The sequence below is a fragment of the Tachypleus tridentatus genome, chromosome 8, assembly GCF_004210375.1.
Source record: "Tachypleus tridentatus isolate NWPU-2018 chromosome 8, ASM421037v1, whole genome shotgun sequence".
Classification (NCBI taxonomy): domain Eukaryota; kingdom Metazoa; phylum Arthropoda; class Merostomata; order Xiphosura; family Limulidae; genus Tachypleus; species Tachypleus tridentatus.
The window spans coordinates 25,890,768-25,913,112 of NC_134832.1; the positions used below are offsets into that span (position 1 = coordinate 25,890,768).

At 31.6% G+C, this 22,345-nt stretch overlaps 1 protein-coding gene across 29 annotated transcripts in view; it reads right to left on the reverse strand.

Moving 5' to 3' along the window:
- Positions 1-22,345, reverse strand: part of LOC143258714 (longitudinals lacking protein, isoforms N/O/W/X/Y-like) — a 70,311-nt gene that overhangs the window by 22,680 nt on the left and 25,286 nt on the right. For 9 of the 29 annotated variants that reach the window (XM_076518208.1, XM_076518192.1, XM_076518199.1 and 6 more), the window contains 3 exons: positions 19,672-19,819; positions 11,258-13,829; positions 7,319-7,474 (listed from right to left, as the gene is read on the reverse strand). The exons of 2 other annotated variants lie outside the window; for them this stretch is intronic. In XM_076518208.1, coding sequence (XP_076374323.1) covers positions 7,319-7,454 — 136 coding nt within the window. In that variant the 5' untranslated portion in view covers positions 7,455-7,474; positions 11,258-13,829; positions 19,672-19,819. Of the gene's footprint in view, positions 1-7,318; positions 7,475-11,257; positions 13,830-18,466; positions 18,547-19,671; positions 19,820-22,345 lie in introns of all 29 variants that reach the window. 18 more of the 29 variants (XM_076447824.1, XM_076447821.1, XM_076447823.1 and 15 more) reach the window with 8 other exon arrangements.

A 22,345-nucleotide genomic window follows, 5' to 3' on the forward strand; every position in this document is an offset into this window, starting at 1 on the left:
AATATTTTTAAAAAGTTATTTATTTTAAGTATTTGTATAAAATTTAAAAGACGTAAATAACAGCCTTCATGTTAAATAAATAACTAACTAACCTGTAATTGTAGTATTCAACCACTTCATTTTAGTTAGAAAATTAACAATTCAAATTAACAAGTATATCATATTTAACACAAATGCATGATATACATACTGTTTTACATTAATTTTGTTGATAAAACTTGAAATACCATGAATTAAGATTATTATCCAGTTTTACTGTTTCATAATAACATGCTTTTTTCAAATGCAGTACACATAACAAACAAAATTACATAACCTCCAACTAAAATTTTTACAATACAGCCATATGGTAATATGATACACAGCACTGGAAATAATTATTAAAATGAACTGTCATCCAACCAATCAGATGATGTTTATAGGAGTAAAGGCTATCACTATTGGTGATAAGACTACTGTTTAAAAGCAAGAGCAAGAACAACAGGGTTAGATACTGACAATTATCTCATAATTAATAATGAGATACTTATACTGAAAGATATAACTATTTTTTTTTACTGGTTTTAGTACTAGTTTTAATAACAAAGTCCTAACTTGAAAAGATTAGTTAAATAATAACAAACATGTCAAGCTGAAATTGCTAACTATAACATCTTTTAATTGAATTATAACAATTTTTTTAACCTCTCATTTCTAATTTCAATAACAGTTTTATTTTTATTCATTGAATAAAGAATTAACTGATATTGGTTTCTTATTGTAACCATTTTTTGATTACTCCAAAATCAAAAATTATAATTGATGTTATGAAAATAATCAAATAAGTGGAATTAAGGTTTTTTGTTATTACAATTTTAGATTATTGCAACAATCCAAGTAACCTAAATATTGCTGTTACATTTGTTTATTGTAGAGCACAAACCTACATAATTGTCTATTTGTGCTCTGCTCAATTTTGATCTTAAGTACTTTTTTACTCCAAATTTGTTCAACTTTAGTAATTTTGGGAGAGAAATTTTTATTGAAGTTAAATTTCTACTGGCACCAAATGTGCTAACCCTGTTTGGCAGCACATCCTGCTAACTTTTTTTTTTATTTATACACATCATGGTTTGAGGATTTGGTTGGTTTGGTGTTTTATGGCACAAAGCAGCTTGGCTATCTGCATCAAACATCCAGGAAAAAATTAAAGTAAATTTAGTAAAATTCATAAAAGGAAATTAAGGTAAAACCAAACAAAGTTAAAACATAAATAGCATTAAAACCAATGTTTACATCCAGTCTACAATGTCAAGAGAAAAACTACAGTAGTTCAAGTTGTAAAGGACTTTCTGTAGCATAATTGTAATTATCATAACTCACCAGGAAGACTAACAGGAAAGTTCAGAAACCATTGCCAGTCACCTGAAGTTGGCCTTTCCAGTCCTGGTTTCGAGTTATTTGACATTATGGCCATTTTCTAATTTCAAATCTAACTAGATGTACCATGATTCTTAAAATGGAATCACATTAAAATAGGTCTAACATATAAATTAAAAACCTTAATGGCTTTTAAAAAGCTAAAAACACTACCAAGGTGGACAATGTTACCATCACCAATAACACTGTCTAATGTTATCGATGAACCTCGAGATAAAACATGTTTAAAATGGCCATAACATTGGCAAGACAGTAAAAGGAGGCTTATTGTGATGTGAGTGTTATGCACAGACAGCACATTGATGCATCAGTCCCAGATAAAATAAAATGATGAGTTAAAAACTGTGACCAATGCATAGTCTAGTTAGGACAGCTTCCTCTTTATGATCCTTATGGAAGCAAGATGGCCAAAGTCCAATATCGGGTTTTATCTGGAAAAGCTTGTTTTTGCATTGCTCACTCCAAGTCGACTGCCAGCTGGCACAAAGCTGAGCCTTGAACACAGAACCATAGTCTATGTATGAAAGAGGCACAGTGGTTATAGTGCCAGAGTATATAGATTTAGCTGCAATGTTGGTGAGCTCATTCCCACGAATACCAATGTGGCCTGGTATCCAGAAAAACTGAAGAGAAGTCGATGTTAATGAGAAATGGGCCAGTCAGTTTTGAATATTGACAAGAACAGGGTGAGAAAAATGTGAAGCAATTCTAGAGCCAGTAGAGAACTAAGCGAGTCAGTATAAATAGTGCAAAATGAGTACTATTTAGCTTCTATGTGATTCAGGGCAAGAGAAATGGCATACAGTTCTGCAGTAAACACAGAAGCTGTAGAGGGGATTCTGTGCACAACCACCAAACCAAAGCAGAGCACACACAGTCACCTGATTTTGAACCATTTGTATAAATAGGAATGGAAGAATGGTTCAAAAGATGTTCAGCAAATAACAAACAGCACTTGCAATTGGGAGTATCTGTCTTTTTCAGATGCCTCAAAGAAAGGTCACATGTGGGAATGGTAATAAGCCATGGTGAGATGGGCTAGTAGATACAGCAATGTTATCCAAGGACAGACCCAATTCATCCAACTGTGACTGAACAGGAAGGCCAAAAGGAGCAAAGGCAGATTGTCTGTTCTGAAAAAGTATGGCCCACCCAGGAAAGGAAAACACAACCCCAGGTGGGATGCTATGGCAAGGAATGAAGTTTTGAAGCATATAGTAAAGAAAGTTGCAAACAGCAGAGGTGTAAAGAAGGTTCATGAGACTCTATGTATAAGCTCTTAACTGGGGAAGCACAGAAAGCCCCAGTGCAGAGCCAAAGTCCTTGATGATGAACAGGTTCCAGCATCTTTAAGACAAAGGTCCTGGCAGACCCACAGACCAGTAATCCATAGTCAAGTTTCAATTGAATAAGAGCTCAATATATCTTTAGCATATAACATCAATCTGTTCCCCAAGTGGTGGAAGAGAGGACATGGAGGATGTTCAGTGCTCCTGTACGTTTGACCAACATTTAACATCTAGGTATCAGCTATTTCCTGGCCATCAGAGAGCAAGATCGAGGATGTTGTGGAAAACGTGTTGAGGTTTTAGGAATACCTTGAGCAGCTGCTTGTAATAATACAGTCAGTTACTGCTGCCACAGTTGTCTATTGATGGCTTACAGACAATGACAGGATCATGTCCTGTGAGAGCAGTGAAAGAGGTCCAGTTTGCTTGATCCAGCTTCTATCTGGAAAAGTGGGTCAAGTGGCATTGATCACTGCCAGTCTCTCTTAAAATTATAAGAAATTGATCACTGCCTCATGGATTACTGTCAACCTTCCATGAAAAATGGGAGAATAGTGAAGGGGAGCACATTGAGAGATCAAAAGCAGTAAATGACTTACTTAGTGCATGAAAATAAGTAAAAGAACCAGTATTGAAAAGAGAAAGGTTGTGATCAGAGAACATACTCTCTATAGAGGGACCACCTCCTATCAACATCAGCTCTTCCCCAGAGGGGATGATGTACATTAAAGTCCTCCAGGATTAAAAAGGGAAATGGTAAATGTTCAAGGAGAACATCAAGGTCTGATTGATCATAGGTCTCTACCGGTATCAGGTAGAGATATCAAACAGTAATGGTATGACCTAAAAAAACACACATGGCTGTGGCCTCCAAGGGTGTGTTGAGTGGCAAAAACAGGGTGGGCACATGCTGATGAACCAACAGTGCCACCCCTCCACCATACAGCCTGTCACTTCTGTACAAAGAAAACCATCAAAAGGTGACTGTATTGGCAGGTTTCAAAAATGATTCCTGTAAGGAATGACATACAGGATGGTAGGAAGCAATCGGTGTTTTGATGTCATCCAGGTTAAAACGTAAACCTTGACAGTTCCATTATGTCAATGTAGCAATTTTTATTTATGTGTAGGCGAATTGGCTAGAGAACCTTTTTGTTTATGACCACGTCTTTTTCTTTTCTGTCTTTATACGAGGGAGGTCTATAGACATCCATGGATCCTGCCCTGGGTCTATTGGGCAGGTCTTTACTGTTGGGAAAGGATTCCGATGACTGAGGAAGTGAAGGAAGTTTTGCATCTTAGGGTGGGAGAAGATATATCTGAGGAAATGCCTGTAACCAGAACCAAAGGAAGTGAATCCTGGGATTTGCTGGAATATAAGTAAAGGACAGAGATGGGTGTTGAAGTTTATACACCAACTTTTTTAACCATGGAGATCAAAAGATTTTTAATTTGGTTTGAGAACTATTCTTTTAGAGGCACAGAGAGATCTGTCTACATTCCCACTGTAGTAGTGAAATGAAGTGCAGCAGCATACATCTTTAATGAAGTGATGGACAGCAACTATCGAGCTTCAGGGTAAGTAATGTTATAAATTCTTTTCAAACACTGCACCTGTTTTTCTTCCAATCACTTAGGGCAATAATGAAAGTAGGATGGGTGAGAACCATTGCAATTGACACAATGAGGGTCCATTTCCCACTCATAGGCATCATGGTCCTTGCCACCTCAATGAGCACACATCAAGGAACCTTGACATGATGTATTTGAGTAACTGAACTGCTGACACTGGAAACATCTGAGAGCATTTGGAATGTATGGCTGTACTCTGCAATAATGATAACCTGCCTAGATGGTGGCAGGAGGACATGGTGATGTAAATGTTAAAATGAGGACATTGGTTGGCATCTTAATTCCTTCTTTGTGAGTGGAGATATGCCTCAGTGCAGAAACTCCTTGGGTGGAAAAACCAGCGAGAATCTCCAACTCTGGAACGTTCTTCAAATTCCCCTCAACAGTAACTCCTCATGATGAATTCAAAGTAGCATGAGGTGTAACCTCAATAGGTATATCCCCAATTGCCTTTCAATGCAAGAGGAGTTCACTGTGTTGAGATGTGGATGTTTCCACCAATGTCACCAGAGAAAAGCTTCTTTACTGACTTTGGAGAGTCAGTAAGTCTCTCTAGTCCTTTTTGAATGAAAAAGGGAGACATTTGCCCTAAAGGTTTGTCTGAAAGAGAATGTAGTATAAGAAAATGAGGTACAACACATGTTACAGATGTTGAATATTGCTGCTCAGAATCTATAAGATGAGGTTGTTTACCTATGGACTATTTTTTCATTATTTTATTTAAGTTTTTTTGAGGATCTATAATAAAAAAATGAATATTTCGGTGCCCACTGACCCATAGAGGCCTACGAGGGGATGCACTTCAATGCCAAACAAGGATATTGCAGCAATGCCAGGGTTTTGTGCACACTATACCCAAACACCAGCATCAGATACAATGTCCACAACACCTGTTGAGTACATCCAACCTTGATGCTTGGTTGACCCTAGCCCAAGTGGACCAGCTGACTGACCCAAGGTGGGCCACCCCAAGACTGCCCGTCTACAGGAATTCAATGCCAAAGTGGTGTGTTAGGGTTGGACCCCTCAACCACCAGGATCCTCTCCTCCCCTTCACAGGTCACCATGCATGGCAAACACATGGGTGGATATTTGGATCCCAGAGGAGGTAAACAGGTTTGAGGAACACCATAAAAATCAATTAAATGAATGTAAGTGATTATGAATTAGTTAATATCACTAACCGCCCAGCTCCAATATCAGTCAATAGTGTTGTAGTTATACATAAAATTTATGGCAGCCTGACTGCTAACAGATACAAGAATATTCAGATCCTTCACATAGGAAAATATACTTGTTTGGGAGGGAGTCATCTTCCAGCAAGACAGTGATCTCAAGAATGTAGCAAATGTAGAGAAACAATACCTGAAAAAAAAAAAAAAAAATGTGTTTTGGATTTTAAGCAGAGCTACGTGAGGACTGTCTTTTACCAATAAATAGTGGGATTGACCATCACATTATAATGCCCCCACAGCTAAAAGGGCAAGCATATTTGGTGTGATGGGAACCTAAGCCTACAAGACTCATTATGAGCTGAGCACCTCTCATCATCTTCTGGCTCATGCTGGGAGAGAAGGAAAGAGACATCAATGGAATGCTCACACCACAATTTTGCCTAGTTCTTTGGCTGTAGTGTGAGCAGTATTCCATTGACATTATAAAGAAACATTACTTGCTTTAAGGTACACTTACTAGTTGTACAGTATTAAAAATAAGTATAGAAATTCACAGATCAAAAAGACAAACAAATTACTCATTTTTTACTGCTGTAAGTAAATGGTTAACTTACCATCAGTATAATAAGTTACAGATAGTAGAAAAAGGTGAAAAATAAACTAAATACTCTAGTATTTTCTATTTGCTTCAGACACAGCATTTCATTTATTTATTATTTACCTTTTTCTACTATCTATAATATATTATACTTATGGTAAATTAACCATTTTTTTACTGCTGTGTGTCTTTCGTCTTTGAATTTCTTCACTTATTTTTAATGCTGTACAACTAATAAATGTTCATTAAAACAAGTGATGATTTATAACATTAATACTCCACTTCCAAAGAGACTAATGCCACTTTTTCAAAAAACAAAACAAAACACAACTTTATTAACCTTAGGAAGTTGTTACAGTAAGTACTTAAATGTACACAAGAAACTAAAAAACTAATTTGAATTTATTTTTGTTTTAGTCCACATTAATATAACCAAAAAACAATTTTCTTTCATCACATTTAATCAACTTACAAAAGACGTACATCTTATTTTGTGTACTAGACAAACAAAAACATTGTACAATTTCATTTATAAAAAAACATATGAAAATGACACTGCAGTCTTTGTAAGTACCTTTGGCTGTAGCTAGTGCAAGATACAATTTTAAAAGCATATTGTTAAATGGTTTATATAGCAGTTCATTAGAAAACCTTGTTCCACATTATGCTCAAAACAAATATGGAAAATTAACAGTTCTTAGCAAAAAACAAAGCAACAACAAACTACATGTATGTTTGATTAAAAAAAGAAATAAAAAACTACCAGAAGACAACAGCATTATATATGAATTTATCATACTTTGTTTTTTTTACATGGACTTATTTCCCTAAAAAATACTTATATGGTCATTTATATGGGGTGAACAAACCCTGGAAACATAACTTCTTATTGATCCTGAAAATGTTGATATGAGATCATAATCCTTAAAATCATCTAACAATACACTGTAGCATGAGTACAGACAATAAGTCAGTGAAATGATTATTTGTTCTGATGTTGATGAGAATAGTGCTAAAGTGAGATAACATGTTCAATATTACAAGATATTTAACAATAAAGCCATAAAACATGTGTAGTCATATCCGGAGTAATTCCTAATTATCATTTCTTGCTGTTTTTGTTCCTTAACTGTCACTTCTGTTTTTCACTGGACAGAAGAGAAGGAGGTGTCTTTTGGCTGAATATTTTCTTCCAAAAGCCTTACCACAATAAGGACATGGATATGATAAGGTAGATGAACAGTCTTGATACTGATGACCTCGTAATGCAGCTTTAGTAGCGTAAGACTTGCCACAGCGTTCACAAACAAATGGTTTTGGGTATTTGTCACTTACAGTCATTGTTCTTCCATACCAGTTTCCTTAGAGGAAAAAGAGAAATAATTTGTTACTGTATATGAACAAAAGCTTAATAAGACAAAGCACGGCAGTTATGATAACCTACATTAACCTCAATCAATATCAGCATTACATTTGGCCAGAACAGAAGCACGAGTCTTTTGACTGGCACTTTCACAAGTTTTCCCACATATAAAAACAAAGATATGGAAAGGTAGAGACAAAGTCTTCATACTGATGTCCTCATAATGCAGACTTAATAGCATAAACCTTACAGCATTCATAAATAAATGCTTTTGAATGATTTTCAATTACAGCTGTTCTTCCACATCACATTCCTTAATGAAAGAGAAAAATATTTTATGACTATATACTGAAATTCTTTAAAAAATCTATGAAATATGGCAACTACAATATGCTAAGTTAACATTATTTACTGTTCTTAAGACTGAGAAATTTTCTGAAATCTTATAGAAAGAAGCAAAAACAAAAAAATATCCAACAGCTAAGGTGTGAAAATTTTTAATGACACTCTCACTCAAAAATACATATTTGCATGCTACAAAAACAATTTTCAAAATACTTCTAATGCAAGAATTACAACAGATATTTTTCATGCAGAAAACAAAACTTAAAACTGTTTCTTTGACTGCCAGTTTCATCCTAATACTCCATAAAGAGAATACGCATATTTCTTAATTTCACAGCAAATGCAATAGTTTATACATTACTTGAAAAGTAATAATTTCAACACCTTGACTAAATATTACATATCCAGTACAACTATATTATTGTTGCTTCATATTAATTAAAACACTTTAAACAATGTTTTTCTTTATTTTCAAGACTAGCTGAATTAAGACAAACACACTGGTTTATTGTTTTTTAGTCATTACTTAATTGAATTACAATGCTGTTCAAAAACTTTTTACATAGGTGCAGTCCATGAGCAATGATTTATGAAAATTGACAGTAGTTTTCTGCAAAACTTAGCCATCACCAATATAATGCTGTTAAAGTATGCATGCTTTTCCTAAACAAATGCCTTTTCACAGAAATCATACAGCTTTGGTTAGATTAGCACCAATATTTGTGAAGTACCACCAATTTGTAGTTACAGTAATTCATTGTACAACCAGATGGTCAAAGTGACAAAACAAATGCTACATATTAGTTGCATCTATGATCACTAATTCACCAGCAGAATGTACATAGTTGTGTTATAGTCCTCAATCTTTATAAAAGTAAATATTAAGTAAAATATGACTTTATAATCATGAAATTGTATATCTAAATAAATTTTATATGTATTTAAAATGTTTATTCTACTATAAATCTTAGAAATACATCATGTTTGTTGTAAATACATAAACAAACATCTGTAAAAATCTTCACAACCCACATTTACTACATAAAATTCTGTTAAGCATATTAAAAAGCCACGAAAAAATGCACAATTTAATTTCTGTAGCAAGTAATTTCTGTCATACATATATTCCACCAGCTATATGAGAAAAATAAAAATTTAGATTTTGAAAGTGTAGAGGAATAAAATATGATTTTTTTTAATATACCCTGTTACTCAACTAAGATTTGGTTGGTTGGTTTGGTGTTTTATGGCACAACTAAGAAAAACTCACAATAATAACTTATGAAGCATAGTATAAAGCATTATAAATATTTTACACTGTTAAATTTCATAAAAATCAACAGTAAGAACAAAATACAGTGCATACAAAAGAAAGCTTTTAACTATTTTAAACCAAAGAGTAAGAAATTATACACTGTGAAAAGCATTCTGCTCATAATTTCAGTTCTAAAACAGAAATAAATGAAAAATAAAAGTAAACGTAAATCTTAAATCTTTACAGGCAAGAAATATATAAATAACTATTTTCCATCTGCAAACTTCTGTCAACAACAGTAACTTTTGTTTCCATATACAATTTGCAATTTTGGTTTACGTTTGAAGTTTTGTTGTGTCACAGTATTTAAGAAAATATGCTGTGTATGTATATGATTAGAATTTTAAAAATAACATTCTTTACTACAAGATCCATCACATGTCTACATTGCAACAGAAAAAAAACTTTCAAGCCTGACACTTAGTTTGGCATTTTACACCTTCTCTAATGGATCAACAGCAGAGTAAGTTATGAATTTTTAGTAGCATTTACTACTGATGGTGATCTTTCTTACATTGCTATTTGCAGCAGTTACAAATACATATATAATGAAGGAAGAAACAGTTTATTGTAATAGACATTAACAGACATAATTATGTAGTATATTAGTTATAAAAGATAATAAATGTAACTTAACTGTTCATAATTAGCTTTGAACTGTGTGTTGTTAGGAACAGTCACACTTTAAAAAGTTAGAAGTAAACATTTCACAATAATAAATCCAAAGGTTGCTGTAGATTTATTATAAAAATAAAGCTTTTGCCAATTGTAATAAAATTAATTTTACATTATTTTCTAAAGTAATCTGAAATTATTTTTACTTTGTGTAAAATAATTATGATGAACAGTTAAGAATTTCATATATATGTAAAAAAGGCTGGTATGGGTAGAGAAAGCACTATGTAGAAGGTCGAAACATTGTTCGCTCTTCTACATAGTGCTTTCTCTACCTTTACTAGCTGTCGTTACATATATATGTTTGTGGGCTTTTTCGTCATCATGGAGTTAAGAGTTTCAACTATTAGCAATATAAATTGATAATATCCAGTATTATTAATTATTAACAGTAACATTACCATTTATTTATATTTTGTAGCACAATTAGGGATATACTGTGCAACAGTTGGGACAGATAGAATTTATCTCATGAACACTTGTATATATCATAGACTTGGCCTACAGCATAATGTTGCAATCCAAGAAAGTAATAAACTTTATGAACAGTATTTAGCTAATCAATAAAAGATGGCTTAAGACATCGTAGAACACTTCTGTAGTCAAGCTTAAGTTTTTCTAAGTAGTCTGAAAATTAAAAGATTTTTAAAAATAGTATGCTTTCAGGCTCAAAAGAGGCAAGTTTTGCACTTGAAATGATTCAATGACTTAAGTGACTGTGAAGCATGATAGCAGTTATTCAGTGTGAATAGTTAAGAATAAAAGAATATGAATTTTCTGAAGGTTCAATCTTCTTACAAGACTGAAGAAATGATTAAAAAGTGGAATATATACAAAGAAATAGATGAAGAAACAACTTCAATAAAGAAAAAAATTTAAATTTTTCTCAGGTTTAAGTCACCAGAAAAGGTTTTTCTTTTAAAAGTTAGTCAATAGTAATTATGGTGAATTAAGTATTTGTTGAACAACATTCAACAAGTTTTTAATCAGTTTATGCTTAGTATAAATTGATAAATTATCTTGAGTTAGAATGTTTAATTACAAATTGTAAAAAAACTGAAATTATTTGTAAAAGAGCTCAGCTACTGTTGTATTTTGATGCAACTATATTACTGTAAAAATTAATAACAGAAATGTTTTGCTACTGTTATAGACTATTAAATACTCTTATTTTTAAAAATCAGTAACAAGGGCTTAATTATCAATATTTAAGTTACAGACCTGCAGTCATTTTTAATATCTTTTGTCAACCAATATTTATTTTTGTTTGAAATTGACAATACAGGTTTCATCCAAACAGGAAAGCTGGAAAGTACCCTGTGCTAGACACTGCTAAGAAATTACATTGTCAGAATTTAAAATAATTACTAGTTTTACACAGTAATTAGGTTTTTACAGAACTATCATTATTGTTATATTGGTCTTCAACATACTTTGTAAACTTACATGCAATGACTGATCCTGGATTCTATTCTCGTATTCTTCCATCTTATGACCAAAGGTGAAACAGAAATAAAACTAAAAGCAGATAATACACTAACACCATTATTTGCTAAAGTAAAATAACAACAAACTAAAGATGTTAGGATGAAGCATTTGTGTAATTATACCTAAAAACGTTTAAGCTTTATTCTGGACATATTACGCAAATGATTTTCTATAATTTTTAGAACGAAGGCTAGGAGCCATTTCAGAAGGCCCAGAACAGGCGTCAAATTGAACAGAGGGCTAAATCATGTATTTCATGCCAGTATCTACAAAATATACCTTGAACTTCCCCACTATATTCATAGGTGTTGCCAAGCTACCAAAGTATATACAGATTTTGTAAAACGTTTTCAGCAACACGTGTACCTGATTGCGGTGAGTGCACATTCAAAAAGGCTATTATACTATAGTCAGTAAGACCATCACAGTGTTACGAGTTCTTCAGTTAATGTGGTGTCCCTAAAAAACAAAAATGGTCCAAAATTTGTGTAGAATTAACTTGAGCTATTGTTAAAAACCATAAGGGATAGACACATTTTAGCTGTATCATATCATCCAGTCAATAAATAGGCTAACTAAAAAGTTCACATATTTGATAAGTGAACTTGAACCTTCCTCAAAACTTGAACTCCTCCTAGACAGCTGTAATTGTACGTCAGGATGTTTTCTCTTTTAGAATGAAGCTTCCTCAGTTGATAAAATATTTGTTAGCTTAATATCAACTGTTATGGTAGCTGCCACTTGGGTCTCATTTTTAGTCTTCTACATCCAAAAGTAATGTGCCAGCAGCTGAAATGCTATTAACTGCTATTAAAAAAACAAAAAACCTAACTTGTTCAGTTTTAAAACACTTCTTAAAACCATTTGGATATTTTACAGGATACTATAAAAGCTTGAAACTATGGGCAGAAAGCAAAGTTCAGTTAATATTTTTAATTAAGATAGGAGCAAACATAAAGAAAGGGGCAGAATAAGCCCTTGGCTACCATGTGATTATGGAGGCAATCTATCCTTTATTTCCAGTTAAATGAATGTTATTCTTTCAGAGAGATACAAGTCCAGAATAAGGGGGAGGAAATGTGACACGTTTGTTGTACTGTTACATACCTACTGGCCAAGAAATGTTGAACCAGATTGAGAAGCACAGATATTAATATAATAAAAGAAGCAAAGTTAGCTACGACACAAAGAAAAGGTTACCTGCTTTAGTACCTTACTTTTATTCATTGCATTATTCCAAAAATTATGTAATTTGTTAAGTGATAAATCAGACAAGTAATGGACCTATTAAAGCAACTAAACTTTATCAGATCAGTATGTTTTCAACACAGACTCTTTCAAGAATTACTGGGTGAAATATGTTTACTAATATTACATGCTTGTCCATAATAAAAACTATTATTCCACACTTTTTTCTGGGGTCTACTCTGTGTCACCAGCTCAAGTCTTGTTATCAGAAGATTAAGTTTCCTACCACAATTCTATATAAATACATATTGAAACAATACCAAGATTCAAATCTTATTTCTGGACTTTCTTATTTATGATGCTTTACTAGTGAAAAAATTTTTTTGCATGTCTTGCTTTTACAACAATTTACATATATTTGTCAACTTTAATAAAAATTCAACTATTAAATTATAGAACTGCAAAAAAAAAAAAAAAGCAAATTTGATCCCTACTCTCATTACAGAACACAAGTATTAAAAATTATAAACATTTTATTGATTCCAACAGAAGCTTCCAAAAAATTTAATCAGGAATACGTAATTTGGAAAATTCCTTACATGTTCATGGCAATTTTCATGCATGTGTCCCTTTGACACCATACACAGATTCAAGAGTGAAGATTTCCAATATCTAAATTTAGAATATTGTTCTATTGGTAAAAGTTAATACTATTTTCCAAGCAAGTTCATTCAATCACATCTGAGTCTCCAAAGTTCCTCATTCCCGAGTCTCCTCACCACGCTTAGAATTTTTAAAGTTATTTACTTGCAAATTACATTTCTTCTAACAACACTTCCTTTGTAAATCATGTTATCAGCATAAACAAAAGGAAACATTGTGAATGCAAACAAAAATAAGTTTGTTCTCTAGGCACATTTTATAAAATGCTTTGAAACCTGACATTGTTCTTTTAAAGTTATTAGAATTGAAAGTGTTTCACAAAAGTAGTTACAATAGTTTATTCCAGTCATAAGTATTGTGACACATCTTAAAATGTTCACTGCCTCATGAAATAATTTATTTACCCTTGGAATTCACCAGTAAAATAAGTAATGTAAAATGAAATTCAAATCAGTATTACTAAAAAATTATCTGGTGCCATGTTTTGTCAGCTTGTGACGACTGAGATTACTCTTCCAGTAGTAACTAAGATTACAGATGCTACATATGTACTTATTCCTGAAGGACATATGTTTCATCATATGAGTTCTGTAGTTGACCATGTTAGTAAATCGTTTGTTACACTGTTGACAGTAGAATTGGCGTCGTTTCTTTCCTCCCCAATAGATTGCTGCATAATCTATAAAGAACAAAATACAAGTACCTATATGATTTACCACTTATGTTACAAAACTAAGTACTCTAAATGTTCTGGCAATCACTCCCAGGAAAAATAAATAAATTGCACATTTTTCAACCATACTATGTAAGACATCATCATTAATCATTACAAAAACAAAAGTATCTACAACTGTATATATATTATTGACAACAGCATGAATGCACAAGTGCTCTCTGTACTAACCAGGAGGTTTTACAGATGGGCATTTAAAAACCAACAACTCTTTACTAAAATCTATTGTAAATGCTCTTATTCTGTATTTCAATTAATTATTTTTATTCTTTAAAAAACCTGATCAACATATTATAAAAGTACTCACATAAAGTACAAATGAATTTGTATATTTATTCTTAAATCTCATCATTTAACATATGCACACAAATGCATATATTTATATATATATCTTTTATATTTCATAAAAGAAACTTGCTTTCTATAAATATAAAGCAAATTGCAATGTGAATACAGATAAGAGGATTTTAATTCTGGTAACTCCAAAACCTAAATCACAAGAACATTTCACACTATGCAGTATCATTAGGCCTTGAAAACACCATTCATCCACTCACTTTTATAAGTGATTTTTGATACAGGATAAGTTACAATTATTGCTGGTCATCCAACAGGACAAGTGAATTTTTACAAAAAAAAATATACCAAGTTAATATGGCAAAGAGCAACTATAAAAATGTCAAATTTCATGAATGAGTGGTTGGTATGAAACAAAATCAGATGTTTTTCACATGGGCAAATTATTGCTGTAGGCATGTGTGCATCTGTTATATACCCTTGGCAATGCTGTATGCAGTGGCAAAATCTCTGTAACCCAAATGTAAAACTGGCTGTAATTATTTTCTATGCCAACTGAAGCATTTCTAGATGTAAACCAATAAAAAAAAAAAATGAAGTTTAACATTGTTATTTGCTGCAAAACTTTCAATAATTTGAAAATATTTGTAGGGTGATGGTTATAGTGAATAGAATAAAAAAACAACAATAAGGCCAAAGTGGAAAAATAGAAAACTTGGGTGGAAAATGTATGATATGAATAAAAGAAAGATCAGTCAAAGAAAGCTGGTTTGGATACTTTTACTGGCAAAAGTTAGGGCTGAGTTCTTCCATCAAGTTTGTAGATAATTTCTAAAACTTTCAGATAGCAAGTCTCCATAGTTTATAGCATCATTGCAAATTAAAGAAAGGAAACTTTGAAAATATCACAATAAGAATGCCAAGCAAATAAAATATACTGAACATAGAAATGTTTTAAACAGATTAAAAAAAAACAACACAGATTGCAAAAATGTAGACAGGATGGATGAAAAAATAGTTATATATGAAAAATTATTTAGCACAAATTAGTGTCACAACAAGAAATGAATAATTCATGAAATTTCAAATATTATGAGCTCCACAAAGCAAAATGGTGTTGAAGTAGAGATGAATCATTTAAATGATGTGGCAAAGAATTTTGTGTGAGCATGTAGAGAGGTTTTCAAAACTGAAACAGTGAAAGATTTAAGTGAGGTCATATGTTTTAGTATCCTAGTAGATGGATTAAAAGACAAAGAAGTGACTAAATAGGAAATATTTTACGTATGCTATAAGGGCAAAAATACAGTTGACATAGTGGCACTTGATCATAAACATGCAGCCAGTATATAATAAGGAATCCTGAAGAAGCTTGAATCTGTAGGAAGAAAGTCTTGGTGAAAAGCTTGTCAGAATAAATATGCATGTGGCAGCTGTGAATATTGGGAAAAAATCAGGTGCTGCAAAATTGCTTACAGACAAATAAACTGAGCATACATATATGCTGACAGTGCTTAGTTGTTCTTAGCCATTTTTTGTACCTGTAAAAGAAATCCACAAAACACTTTGGAGAAGAACCATACACTCTGTTAAAAACATTCGAGTTTTCACCTTTTGTCAATTTCTTCATATCTGCAAACTCTGAACTCTTTAGAACCATTCTTCTTACTTGATCAATTAGACTATAGTGTCCTTTGTTAACAAAAAAAAGAAAAGAAAAAAAGGAATGCACCTTGGAAAAGTGGTTAGACTAGAAAGAGTAAATTACTAAAAATATCAACAGACCTACTACAGATAAATTGGTTTGGTTTGAATTTCATGCAAAGCTACATGAAGGTTATCTCTAGCAGTGTAAGACTAGAAGAGAAGGCAGCTGGTCATCACTGCCAATTCTTGGGCTATCCTTTTAATAACAAATAGTGGGATTGACCATCACATTATAATGCTCCCACAGCTGAAAGGGTGAGCATGTTTGGTGTAAAAGGGATTCGAACCTGCAATCCGTAGATTACAAGTCATGTGCCTTAACCAAGTGGCCATGCTGGGCCCACAGATGCCTATCAAAGTATCTTGATTAACAAGGAATGATGATTGTGTAAGATATACTTTGTATCTAGTAAACACTATATTGACAATTTCTCCATCAACAGCAGAATGTGAAAGAGGGTTCAGACAACTTAAAAATATTAAGACAAGAAAATGAAATTTAGTCTACTCTGGTAAAAATCAAGACAGACAGGCATACACTAGAAGACTAATCCAACAAAAATCATTATGAAGTGGTTAATCAGTGACTGAGATACAAGACAAGTTAAGAAACAAGTATATATGATGAAAAATTGCTGAATTTATATAGACTACACTGAATTATTCAAAGCAATGCATTAAAAATTTTCAAATTAAATGGAAATACAATTTATTTCCTCCGTTATATTTTTTGTTAGTTTTCTTTTTTGTACTTTGCTAAATTTCTGTAAGTAATAGAAAAAATTCAAAATTTAATAAGAATTAAGCAGAACAAGTGAAACTTTAGCCCTCCCCTCATCCTACAGGATGAGCTAATAGTGGATAAAATAAAGACCTGATCACCAATGTCCTAGCTTTATTAAAGTTTGTTCATTATAGAATGAGCATGTTATGTTCCAGTACCTTTAGTACATGTAACCATTACAATTAACACTAATAAATGTTCTAAGATAAATGAAATACATTAGTTTTAAAATAACATCTCACATGCACAAAGTAGAGAAGTATTGACTGTCAACTGTTGTACTGTTGGCAGGACAATCCTACTTAAGTGATAAAATGTGTTCATGTTTTTCTACCAAATTTTGTCAAGTGTTAATTTACTTTGGTAGTGGCCATAAATGTGACCAGTTGTGAAGTCAGAGGACCAAAAAATGACTTCAAAATTTTCAAAAATTGGAAACCCTAACCAAATCAGAAATAAGATTGAAGATTGTTAATTTATTATACAACAATCAAAATTACTACACTGTTTAAAAATACACAAAATTTCACGACATCTTCTTACCCAAGATATTTTGTATAAAAAGATTCTTTGTGAATCCGAAGCAACTCTAGCAAAACCATTACATAAAGAGAAGCCATTTACCAAATGTATTGTATTTGAAGAACTATTTGCACAAAGGTGTCACCAAGAAAAATATTAGTATGATACATGTGTACCAAATTTCTACTATAAATAAGATTTGAACCATAAGCACAAAGGTACTATTTCATATAAGATACTTGTAAAATGCAACCCACGTATATCAAGAAACACATGCACCAAGATGAATTATTGAAACAAAACACCTGTAACAAGTGAAACATTTACACAAATAACTTGTTCTTCAAATAAGGCACTTGGACTAAATGCAATGCACTTGTGTTTTTATAAATCAAAAATAAATATCTACTGCACAAAACATTTAGAACGATTAACCATGACACAGGCCAACTAAACTACTAGACAAAAAATATTCATGCATATTATAATTGTACCACCAAAATACCTTGCCTCAAACTGAAGTTGAGAAATTTGTGATTAAAGCCCTTTATGCTTTTCATACTAAATGTTTTCTATGTACATTTTAATTCTTCAAAAGTGCCAATTTTCTTTGCAGCAGTAGGTACCGAGTCAACAGCATCCACCTTTGAGTTTTGAGCTACTCTGAATACTGAAATTTGACCATTCCTCTTATAATGTATTCACAATTCCAAAATGTTTTGTTTTTGTATGGTAACATGGACTCTTGGGTCCACAATTCAACACACTAACAACTTAGCCAAGCCCATCCTAAATGGTAATGAGTAATACCATCATTAACCTTAAACATTTGCAAAATGATAAATAATGCTGCAGTGGAAGGATATTATCATCAATGAGTCTGAATCATTTAAAGTAATGATATATCAGTATAACATCCATTACTGTTGCTGATTAATAATATTCTTGGTGTTAATTACAAGTTATTGATGCTAATTTATTGACACAAACCAGCAACCTAATTAGCACTTGTGCAGATTAGTACTAATTCCAAATACATACTTTTTATGACTGCCATGCATTATAGAATAATTGTTTTGAAGTGCTGCATGAAACATAAAACTTTTCCTCAAAACACAACTGTACCATGAAACACCAATGTGGAGTTTTACGTCTCTATAGAGTGTAGTAGCACACAAGATTTTACTGTATAAATTATACTAATACTTTGTTATCCATTAGAGTCCATATGGCATTGCTAATTCAATTTGAAATACAAATCTTTTGAACATACTGACCACTTGTAGAACTATTTTCCTTTTTTACACGATGCAGGTCAAATTTGAGTAATATTATTTCTCAGCATTCACTTACCTGATATAAGAGAAAAAAACAACAACATTTTATAAAAAATAGTTTGCATTAAGTTTTTAGTTCTTAAAACATTGTTTCTCATTGTTAAAACACAATGATACAAATATGCATACATAAAAGTTTTATGTAATTACAGAAATACAGTGACCACTCTATAACTGCTTCCCTCAAATGGATACAAAAGCAAGTAATAATTCCTTTTATCTTTAAAGCACGTAGGCATGCAAATTATATGGTTGGTTATACATGTCAAGTTTTTCCACTATATTTATGTATTTTCATAAATAATCATTATATAAATTAATTCATCAGGATTTTGTCAAGGATATAAGATGAATTTCATTTCTTTTCCTCTCATTTTGTTTTCAGTATAAAACAAAAAATGTTATGTTTACCAGACTTCAATTACAAAGAAATGTTTTTCATTATTCTCCAAAAGTTTACATGTCAAATTTGGGATAAAATTTTACTGTGATTATTTTACCTATAGGGGCTGTCTGTAGATAATTTTTGTGATCAGTCTTTTTCTGTGTTGTGTTTCTCGGTTCTTTACTTATATTAGTCCACTTATCACTTAGAAAACATGCAAGTCACAACTTCAGTTATGAATAGCAATTTATGTGATCTGTTTTCTAGTTGACTAAGCTACATTACTTTTCAAAGGTAAAAATTAAATTTGTGCAAGTAGTACAGTAATCCAGAATAAAGTATCTCGTACAACTTCGAATTAATCCAGAAATGTAACTTTCTATGTCAAATCTTACACCTATGGGTTGAGTTAGATCCAACTCTTAAGGACCTCTGGAGGTAACTATGTATTACTCTCTATAAACAAGAAATAATTACACACTAGGATTTAATGCCTATGAACTATAACAGAATCAATTATGAGATAAGAGATCTTGCACAACAGTCTGCCTTCTAAATTAATTCCTTTGAGGACATTGACATATAAATATCACTAATATCAAATATGCATTATTTTGTTATGGTTTGTGATTTAGATTAACAATAAACATAAATCACATCCGAATTAATGACTCAACTAGCCTACAAAGAAAGTAAAATGGTTCAAGGGGGCTTCAGTGTTCATTAGCTACAGAAGCTTTTGGTAGGGCAACTCACCAGAATGAACAATTATAAAGTTTTTCAGAAATAAAAGTATGAGGCTTTTTTAAGACAATAGTTGTTTCTTTTCCATTCTAGTTGAAAACAATGGCAAGATCAGGAATTTAAAATACTCAAGTCTGGAGCTCAGAGGATACTCTTCAAACTATATAGAGATACAAAGAAATAATAGTGAACAGTTCTATTACAATTGTATAACACAAAATACTGTTAATGAATACTAAGGCAGAAGATGCAAGCCTTTACTTATGATAAAAGAAGGGAAGTGAAGATATTAAGTTTACGATAAAACAGAACATCATCTGACATGTTTTGGTATGGAAATGGTGGACAAACTAAAATTCGCATTCAAAACAACAAGATTATGTGTACATTAGGTGTCACAAGGAAATTATGAGAAAAAAGTTTCTGTAATGCATGAAAAGCATTTGCACAAGAAAGACCAATGAATTACTTGAGAAGAAACACAGCAAACTGCTAGTGATATACTTGTGGAGTTTTTGAGTCCACTAAATTAATTTAGGTACGTCAATAATGTTAAGACATTTTGTAAAATTCATCATATGATATTATACAGCAGATAAGTTGTTTAATGATTGAGTATACATGTACACATGTTAAAGAAAATCTGTGATGTAGAGGCCAAATGCATTCTTTCATGAATCATATCCTCTTATAGTGCCAACAAGACTTGAATATGTGAAACTGCAGTCCACAGTAGACGGTATGGCCAATCAAAGAATATTTAAGGCCTATGTCACAGATTTTCTTTACAAATTCATTTTTTGTAAAAAGAAATCTTTAATACATATATACAATCTAACAATATGTTTTACGATTTAAATTGTAATAAGCACGTCCTACTACAACAGGGGCCCACAAAAAGAAAATAAGTTATTTCAAACATTACAACAAGATTCATCTACCTGTACATCATTTTATTTCATGTCAAGACAATTATTTGTTCACTGAAAGAGTTATTTTTAGTAATATTTCTCAGTTCATTCATACTCAATAGTTTGTTCATAGATATGTTTCAATGAAATTACAATTATCTGAAACAGATATATTAGTAATACTGAAATATGAAACTCTTATAGTTTATGTTGTTTTAACTTGTTAATAACCACAAGTTTGTCAAGAGTATTTAAAACTATGCATGCAAGGCATAGAAAATGTTTCACAGGTATTGGAGTAAGTTCTTTTGGATGCCAAGGAGATTGGCTATAACCACAGAATGAGTTGCATGATAAGACAATGAATGACCAGAAAAAGCTAAAAACTAAGTAACTAGGTTTTGCAGCCCTAAAAATTTTTAGAAATCTTTATCTCATTCATTACAAAATTTATATGCAAAATAATTTCTGGCAGGATAAAGCACAACCTCAGAAATCCTGAGATAATGGTGCAGTTTTTGTTTTAATCATATTTTTACTCATGTTTCAACAACACCTTTTTTCTAACTGTAAAAGTTCTTTGATAGCTACATTAAAAGTTTGGCAAGTGTTATAAGATCAAAACCCAATGGAGATTATTTTCAAATTTTCATTACATCAGAGATGCATTATTGTCTCGGTAATCTGTTAAGACAACTTGGTTAGTGGTCTGATAGAAGTTGCCAATACTGTAGTACCTGACACCATTTTTAAATAATCACAGATTAGTGAAGCTTGTAATAATATTTCAAAATAAACCATTATTTAATAAGTAAAATTTATTTTGGACATTTTTATTTTAGTAACTCTTGCCAAATTTTATAAGTGGATATATAAAATTCCAAAATACAAATCAGATAAATAAAATATTATGAATAAATTCAGAATTATAAACAAAATCCCTTTGCTGTGAAAAAAAAAATCAAAATAATTTTATGTACTAAATCCCGAAAAACAAAATATAGGTAGATGAATCTTGTTATAATGTTAAATATCTGAGCAAAAAATTCACAAACTTGCACTGCTAGATAAAAGAAGTTATTTCTGAAGTAAATGTTTGTCTAATTTGTTTATAAATTGATAAATTTATGCAGCATAATCAACTTTTTCTTAATAACATCATAAATCAAAGTTATATCTCAAAGATGCATTTATTTTAATGTTTGTTTTGATTAAATACAGTTACAATAAGAAAATATAAAGTACTACAGAAATTAAATTTTGTTAAAAATGACATGATGATTCAAAAAACAAATTCCAAATTACTAAAACAGATAACATTTGTATCATTACTATGTTAAAAGCATAACTGTTTAATTGCATTACTTATTTCCCCAAATTTAGAATTTATCAATAGCAAATTAATCATTTTTTTTATATAATAAGTAGAAACTGTTGCATAATAAAAGCACTCAATGAGCAGCAAAGCAATAAACACTTTCTAACAAAAAGATATTCCATCACCAACCAATAATTTATTTAAACCTATGTGCACAAGGTCTGTTAATTGGACTAAACCTATATTGAAAAATCAATGTGTATTATAATCCTGAATGTACTAAGTTTATCTTCACAAAATTTGATAAAATAATAGTAAACATTACAAGTATGTTGTATGCAAAAAAAAAGTTAAGTTGTCAGTAAAGTATATTTTATTTGTCTGTGAAATTGAGTCAGACTCAGATGAGAGTACAAAATGTTCTCCGATATTTTCTCAACCCAAACACAAATTACAA